At 50.6% G+C, this 8,218-nt stretch overlaps 1 protein-coding gene across 7 annotated transcripts in view; it reads left to right on the top strand.

The window, feature by feature from the left end:
- Window positions 1–389: 389 nt before the first annotated feature.
- EEIG1 (estrogen-induced osteoclastogenesis regulator 1) overlaps window positions 390–8,218 on the top strand; it is a 40,130-nt gene continuing 32,301 nt past the window's right edge. For 2 of the 7 annotated variants that reach the window (XM_068914548.1, XM_068914554.1), the window contains exons 1-2: window positions 390–571; window positions 2,402–3,042. In XM_068914548.1, coding sequence (XP_068770649.1) covers window positions 2,897–3,042 — 146 coding nt within the window. In that variant the 5' untranslated portion in view covers window positions 390–571; window positions 2,402–2,896. The other 5 variants (XM_068914549.1, XM_068914555.1, XM_068914550.1 and 2 more) reach the window with 5 other exon arrangements.

The following is an 8,218-nucleotide window of genomic DNA, read 5'->3' as shown; positions in this document are numbered from 1 at the left end:
AGGCCTCGGCTCCCCTCAGCGCGGCCCCGCGCCCCCGAGGGCCGAGGCCTGCCATCCCCGCAGCGAGCCCCCGGAGCCCCACAGCCCGGGCAGCCACCCGGCCGGGGAAGCGGCCACGGGCCGCGGTCCCGCCGGCTGCGCCGTAGCCCCCTGCCCCGCTGAGGCGACCCCCGGGCCGCCGCTGCTGCGCCCCCCGCTTCCCGCCCACGGCCGAGCGAGGGGGCGGGCCTTCCCCAAACCGACAGCCTCTTCCTCCCATCCCTGCGCGCCCTTCCCCGCCCCGTGCCAGAGCAACCAATCAAAGCCCCGCTCCCCCGGCCCGCCTCCTTGCTGCTGTCCAATCGGGTGGCGCCGCTCTCGTGCTCCCGTCCCCTCCTCCCTGGGGAGGAAGGCGGTGGAGGGGGGTTACGTAGTGTCGGGTCGGTATTCCCGAAGCGCGGTGGTGGCTTTGCTCTGCCTTGTGGCTGCCTGCGGTGTTGGCGTAGCGGCCGCACTTGGCGTAGCGCTGGCAGAGGCGGCCGTGGCGGGGAGCAGCGGTGGCCGCGGCGGCCGTGTGAGGCAAGGGCAGGAGGTGCGAGCGGGCCGGGGGCGGGCAGGGCCCGGCCGGGCCGCGGGTCAGGGAGGGTGCCGGGAAGGGGGCTGAGACTTGGCCGCAGCTCATCTCAGGACTCGGAGACCAGGAGGTGGGCTGAGACCTGGCCACAGCTCGGTGCGTGGACTGGGAGGTGGGCTGAGACCTGGCCGCAGCTCATTGCGTGGACTGGGAGGTGGGCTGAGACCTGGCCGCAGCTCGGTGCGTGGACCGGGAGGTGGGCTGAGACCTGGCTGCAGCTCGGTGCATGGTGCACGGGCTGGGAGGTGGGCTGAGACCTGGCCGCAGCTCGGTGCGTGGACCGGGAGGTGGGCTGAGACCTGGCTGCAGCTCGGTGCATGGTGCACGGGCTGGGAGGTGGGCTGAGACCTGGCTGCAGCTCGGTGCATGGTGCACGGGCTGGGAGGTGGGCTGAGACCTGGCCGCAGCTCGGTGCGTGGACCGGGAGGTGGGCTGAGACCTGGCTGCAGCTCGGTGCATGGTGCACGGGCTGGGAGGTGGGCTGAGACCTGGCCGCAGCTCGGTGCGTGGACCGGGAGGTGGGCTGAGACCTGGCTGCAGCTCGGTGCATGGTGCACGGGCTGGGAGGTGGGCTGAGACCTGGCTGCAGCTTGGTGTATTTTCCATGAGGCCTAGAGGTGGGCTGAGATCTGGTTGCAGTTCAGTGCATGGTTTATGAGGCTGGGAGGTGGGCTGAGACCTCACCAGGTTCAGTACACGGCCCAGAAGTTGGGCTGAGACCTGGCTGCAGACTAATGCGTGCCCTAGGGGTGCCAGGAGACAGGCTGTGACCTCGCCACAGCCTGATGCCTACTCCCGGGGGCCCGGAGGTGGGTTGAGACCTGTCCGCATCTTAGTGCGCGCTCCAGGGGACTGCGAGACAGCCGAGACCTAGCTGCAGCTCGGTGCGTGGGCACGCGGGGCAGGCATGGCTCCTGGAGGGGCTGGCGCTGTGAAGCGGCGAGCAGTCCGCCCCTGTGCCGCCCCGCGGGCAGACCCCTGCGAGCCCCGGTCCGCTCTCTTGGCTTTAACAGCAAATTAAAAAAACGCAGCAGGGAGCAGGAGCTTTGCTCGGGTTAATTCACAGTCTCTTAATTCTTAGTATATGCAGGGGCTGTTTACTGCTCAGTGTTTATAACCTCGTCCTCTTTAGATGCTAATCAGCTTTTGGCTGCGTTTGGCCTCGCAGGCTTAGGTGCTTTGTAAACGTACAGTGAAATGACAGGCGCTGGCCCAAAAACTGAACTGAAGAGAACTGCTTGGTGTAGATCGGATGCAAGGGGGAGGCAGCGTAACTCGGTGGGCCTGGCTATTGGACAGCCCGATGACCTGGTTTGGTTGTTATGCTGGGCAGTCTGGAGCAGGCTGCTTTTTTTTTTTTTTTCCCTTCTTTCCTCTCCGTGCTGGTATCTCCATCTGTAAGATACAGGTGCTAACACTTAGGGCTGGTTAGAAAAACAGAAAAGAAAAAGATTTTGCATTTCTTGAGGTTGCTTTACTTGCTGTTATTAGACTATATGTTAAACTACTCTTGCTCAGTAAATTGCTTCTGAAGATGATGAATGAAAATAATTGTAAAAGAATAGATTTTTAATAACCACTTTGCAAAACAGAGACGACCAGGGTAGGGACAACAGTGAGGCTTCCTCTAGACCAGAAGGGGGAAGAGGGTGTTGGGGCCAGGCTAATTGAGGCCGTATTTCTTAAGGCTGCTATGAGTCTGGACTCAATGTTATCCATCCAAACAGGTTTTAGAGTAGGAGGAGCCTAAGAGTGGCTGGGACTAATTTACTCATTTCCCTCCCAAAGGCTGACCCGAAGACCTGTATGAAGTGATTGCACAAGAAGAGGAGGGAGAAGCTGGCAGCTTTCTGAATGAGCTGCACACAGACCCGAGGCTTCTTCAGAGACCCAAGATGACTTCCTGTGAGACATGCTTTCTGGAGGAATTCTGATGAAGACAGAGCGCTGCAGCCTCTAATTGGGACAGCTCCTGCTGGTCTGGAGCTGAGACTTACTTTTCTCCCTTCTTTTTCCCTTGGAGATGTTGCAGAGATATAACCTGTCTTCTTCCTCCCCACCTGAAGCCTGCCGTGGCAATGATCCCACAGCCAGACCCGACCACCAAAGAGAAGAGGATTGTGCATTTGAAGCTGGGCCGTCATTGTAACTGAACTGGAATTTACTCCCTGCTTACGCTCCTGGAACGACTGCCGGCCGTTCCCCTGTTTGTCCGTGTGTGTTTTGAGCTGCTCCTCCCTAATCTTGTTTGGAATTCCTGGGCTTTCCACGCTGAATCTGCCCATGGCTTTCCTGATGAAGAAAAAGAAATTCAAATTTCAGACAAGCTTCACTCTAGAAGAGCTGACGGCTGTCCCCTTTGTGAATGGGGTTCTGTTCTGCAAAATCAGGCTGCTGGACGGAGGAGACTTTGCTAGCTTATCTAGCAGGTAAGAAGCTAACTTGCTTCCTGGCTCTTCTTCTTTTCCCGGTTTTTCTCTACTTGAATGGTTCGGCATATGGCTACCACTCGCCTGCCCCTTGATGTGTTTTTAATAGTTCTGTTTTAGGGCCCCACATGCCACACCGTCCTCCAGAGGGGAGGAAGAATGTAGCTGGAGAGCTCTGAGCCTGGTTATTGTTGTCTGACCAGAGCTAGATTGAACTTTTCGGAGGCTTGGAGGGTGGGAGGTCGCACCCCCGAAGGAGATTGGAGTTTGTTGATGAAAACGTTCTCTCTCTCTCTCTCTCTCTCTCTCTCTCTCTCTCTCTTTCCCTCCCTCCCTTACCCAAATTTTCACAAGCTATTTTAGACCTTGTGCTGTACTGTTTTCATGCCTAACTTAAACCTTCCTACAGAGCTGAGTTTCATCTGAACTATACGAATGGACACTTCCCAACTTTGCACTCCCCTCTTGCTTCTGAACTACTGTTCTTGGTAAGAGTGGAAGTAGCTTGCTTTGCATTGCAAATTGCTGTGCAAGGGAAAACTGCTGCCTGGGGTCAAAGTTGTCGGTGTTAAAGACACAGTTTATCTTCTGGAACAAATGTCATTGAGTTTCCAAGTTTATAGCTGCGTGGGTTTTTTTTTTTTTTTTTTTTTTTTTTTTAAGTGATCTGTTACATAGGGACCATTCCGCTGCACCTTCTTAAGGTTGTCCCGCCAGTGTGTGTTGGCTTTTTCTCTGACTGTGTGTTGGCTTTTTCTCTGTTCAGGCAGATCTGTCCCCTCGCTTGCTACTAATTGCTAATAAAAACTGGCTTTGTTTCCAACTATGCACATAGATTATCACCTAACAGTATGCAAATGCAAATTCCATAACAGCCTGGACTTGCTTTCTTTCTGCCTCAAGATGTGGAAGAAGGCTTCAGTGGCTCCCAAAACTTGTTTTTTTGCTTTCCTAAGTGACTGTTCATTTTTAAAGGTACAGTATTCGTTTGTGCTAGTTGGTAACTGCTTTATCCCAGAACTAAAGCTGGGTTTGGTCTGTTTTTCCCCTTTGTGGTGCTGTACACTGAGTATGTAAGAGCTTTCTTAATCCAGGAGAGATGATTTTACTGAGCAAGTGTAAAGCATTTCTATCTTGCAAACAGAAGTGGTAGGGGGTTGCTCTAAGCTTGGTTTTAGTTCCAGAGGCATGGTGCAACCTCATCTATAGCTTATGGAAACTGTGGGCATGGAATACCTCTAAAAATCAACTCAAAATTTATCTTTTGAAGAAAATCTACCAAAAGAGCTTTTCTTTACAGTCCTCTCCCCTGAGGCTAGATCCTTGGGTTTGGTGGAAGCAGCTTATCTAAGGAATTCAAACAGTATGTGAACTTGGGAAGAAATTAACCCCTCTGCTTCCTGGAGTCATAATAAAACGAGCTGGACTGGAGGATCTCTTAGGAAAAGCTTATTCTTGTAAGTGTCAATCTCCATCTCCTTGTTGTCCACAAAGGCAGCGTCCAGAAGTGCAGTGCTGGTGCTCGCTGATGTCACCAGCCTTATGGGTTGTATTTTGTTGTTTTCCCGAGCTGGCTGAGGTTCAGCAGTTTTCGCAGTGCACAGTGTGTTGCAGATTGCAGATGTGTTCCAGCAGCGAAATCATCTGTAATTTAAACCAAACACATACATTACCCTCAACTGGCTTGATTGCTTATCCCCTAGCAAAAGGGGAAGTAGGCTGTTAGGTTTGCCGCCTTTCCCCTAACCTGTCTGTCGTGTAACTGAAAGCACATGGAAACCTGTTCCTGCTTGGAAAGTTACAGGTCTCAGTGGTATTGAGTCATTTGACCTTTTCCAAATATTTTCCCCCGTTTCAGTTAGAAAAACTGCAAGGGTGAATTTCCAGGAACAGTAAAGAGAAGAGTTACCATGCAAAGAGGCTACCAGATCATGCCTTGGCTCTGCTCTGTGCTACTGTAGTCATCTTTCCATGACCTTTCTGAAATTCTGAGGATCTGGGGAAAGATTAAAAGGAAATAGATGCTGTGTCCATGTTGTATGGGAAGCCTGTGCGTGATTTAGGATCTGTGATTGTTTCTCTGAAATCAAACTCTTTCAGAAGTCTTTGAGTGCGTTTGGAGTTGTAAAGTCTGTCAAGTCTTCCTGTGGTGAGCTGCTTGCGTAAACAAGTTTTGGTGTTTGCTCTGCAGTGCGTTCAAGCCTCTTCCGTCCGCGGCCATCTGAAGCGTATAACTGATGGAGCAGAACAGCAGCTCTAGCTACCCGTGAGGTTTCAGGGAATTGAGCTGAACAAGGTGCCCCATGTCATTTGGAGTCTGTAAATGGGAGGAGGGAGAAGTAGCTTTAAGAACCTCTGGTAGGACAAGTTAAATCAGGTTGTTTTTCTTCTGGTTAAGTGACCTGCGATGCAGAAAGAAGAGTGGTGTCTTCCACTCCTCAGAGAGTCTTATCTTCTCAGACAGTTTTTTTTATTATATTTGCAACAGATTGCTACTTGGGAGGCTCTGCACTGCTGTGGAGAGAAGTGGGGTTACCATATATCTGAGCGGTTGCTAGATGGCATTGGATTTGGTCGGCCTGTGAGTAGAGCACAAGTTGGAAGCTGCGTTGCCAGCTCCCTGGGCCCGTCCTTGTTCCAAGTCTGCTTCAGCCCGGGCTGTGTGTCCACGTTACAGCCTCGCGCCGCGGAGCTGCAGAGGCCTGTTAGGGGTTGTGGGGCACGCAGGTTCCAGGCAGGGAAAGCGAACGCCCTGAGTCGGGACCCCCTTCCAGCGCTGACGGAGCGGCTAGCCCTCCGCTCGCTGGGGCTGAAGCAAAACCGCCTGCCGGAGAAGGGAACCTGTCTGAAATGCATTAAGACTTAACACTCTTAGGAATTCAAAGCATTCTGGAAAAGGTCCAAGTCCTGTCAGCACATTCAGCTGGCTTGAGGATCTGTCTCTCTCTTTTCTTTTTTTTTTTTTTCTTCTTTTTCTCCCAGGCAGGTACTTTTTTTTTTTTTTCTGTCTGTCTCTTTCCCCATGCACACGCTTGCTGTGTTCAGGCCTTGCATTAGACCGTGGGTATTCTAGTGACTGCGGTTGCAACCGTAAATTTCCTTGCACTCTTCCCTGTAAAGTCTTCATCTTAGTGCAGCTCTGAAGGGTCCTCTGAGGATAAGGCTTATCAGTTTCAGTATACGTTGCTCTGCGTGAAAAACATCTATTGTCTGTCAGTGTTGCTCCCCTGTTGGGTTACAGGAGTTGGTGTTCTGAAAATGCATCTGAGCCAGGAGTAGGCCAAACAGGTGCTGTATTTTCCCGTGGAGAAATACCAATATATCCCTTGAATAGTATTAATCCAGATACTTAAATAGAGTAATCACCAGTGAATTCAAGTGCCTCCCAAGTATCTTTAAAAATAGAAGGCGCAGAGCGCTAGTAATGTATTCATGGCAACCGGTTTTGTGAAGCAGATGGGCTGCTGCGTTTTGTACCAGTTTGAAGCCTTTTGAGAGTTTGTGTATCTCTGTTCCTAGAGAGATAATACAATAACCTCATCTAGAGATCTCAGATCCATGGATGCATGCAGGCAGGGGGATGAGGAAGAACTTCCTTGCCACTTACCGATGGAAGTGGCTGGCACTGTGGCTAACCACTGTGGCTATGTGGTTAGCTGGTAGCGTGGATGTCCAAAAGGGGCCTAAAGCTAGGGCTGATGTACTTCGTGAGCTTAAGTCTTTGGATACTGTAAAAGAGGAAGATTTGTTTAAATTTTTTCCCCTTTGCTAACAATATAAATTAACATTCAGTGACAGCCAGATGCTCTTAACCTCAATGTTGACTGATTTTTTTTTTCTTTTTCTTTTTTTTTTTTTTTTTAAAGCTGTGCGTTGGCGGAGAGTATTGCTTACATGTGATGTAAAGGAAGTGGAAAGCCAGGTGTTATCCACACACTTTTGACACTTCATCCTATATTGTTCCATTGGCTTGCCAATCGTTTCAGTCTCGTATTCCTGGATTTGAAGGAAGGGATTGTGCTCCGAGAGCCCGTGGCTGAGTGTAGAGGAAAGACTGTTTGGCAAAGATTGAGCCACCATCCGTGTTGTCTTCTGAAGGCAAAAAACCTTGTGTACCTAATCAATCAGTGGTTCCATTGATCTCTGCGGGGGTTGTATTTCCTTAGAGAACATGTTTTTCAAGCATGTGTAACGTTTCAGCTTGGTTGTATGATCCCGGCACTCTCATACCAGTTCAAAACAGAGAACATGTTTTGTCTTCTGCAGCCTAGCAGCTGTTTGCGTGCAGGCTCAAGTGGAGGAGTCGTGATCTGGGAAGGGCTCACCCTATTAGGGTGGTCTGGCTTCAAAGTATTCCAGTGCTGTAGTCTGGGGTGAGAAAGTTCTGACTTAATCTCATGACTCTTCACTGAGTAAGAGTGAAAGGCCACTTTCTGTGTTGCATGCATTTTGAGTAAAGTCGCACCCAGAAAACCAAGGGAAAATAGTGGTATTTGGGAAGGCACCTCCGTGCTGATAGTTCCACGCGAATTAAGGTTAGCTTTTGTGCAACGGTGGCTTTGTCATCCTTATAAGTACAGATCTAAAGCTACCTGCTTTCCTCAGCTGGTGCAACGCAAAGCATCATTGTGCCTTGGTGACACACACAACTTTTATTCATGCCCTGCAAAAACATAACGAGGGGGAAAAGCTTTGCCCTGCTAATGCTTGACTGGTCATAATACCTCTAAAATGCAGCCATCTGTAAAGTGATGAGAGGTACCAACTAGCTGTTGCACTGTCTTCACGTAACCACGTGTCTGATGTTACAGGATCCTCCAGGTATCTGAAATTACTATGTTTGGTTCTTTCTGACCTGAAAAGAGTTAACTGTTAGATTAATTAGATACTGAAGGACTGATTCAGGCCAGGTGAGATTTCGATCTCCTTCCATTGTGTGTATTAAAACAAAGGTTAGGTAACTAAATAGTTTCTGCTAGAGTCAGCCTCTGTGAAGAGGGGCGAGAAGTAGCTGTAGTGAAAGGAGAGGATTGCTGGCTAAGTTGTGCCTTTTGATTTGAGTGAGTTTGCCGGGGTGTGACAGAGGGCAGACACTGGCTGTAGCTCCAGAGGGTTCGTCCAGTCCGTGTTTCAGAGTGACGTGCACTTGGCTCTATCGCCTACTAGAGCCTGTGGT

This window comes from Struthio camelus, chromosome 20 (genome assembly GCF_040807025.1).
Source record: "Struthio camelus isolate bStrCam1 chromosome 20, bStrCam1.hap1, whole genome shotgun sequence".
Classification (NCBI taxonomy): Eukaryota; Metazoa; Chordata; class Aves; order Struthioniformes; family Struthionidae; genus Struthio; species Struthio camelus.
Note: the sequence above shows the minus strand (reverse complement) of the source record. Positions and strands in the feature narration are given on the sequence as shown.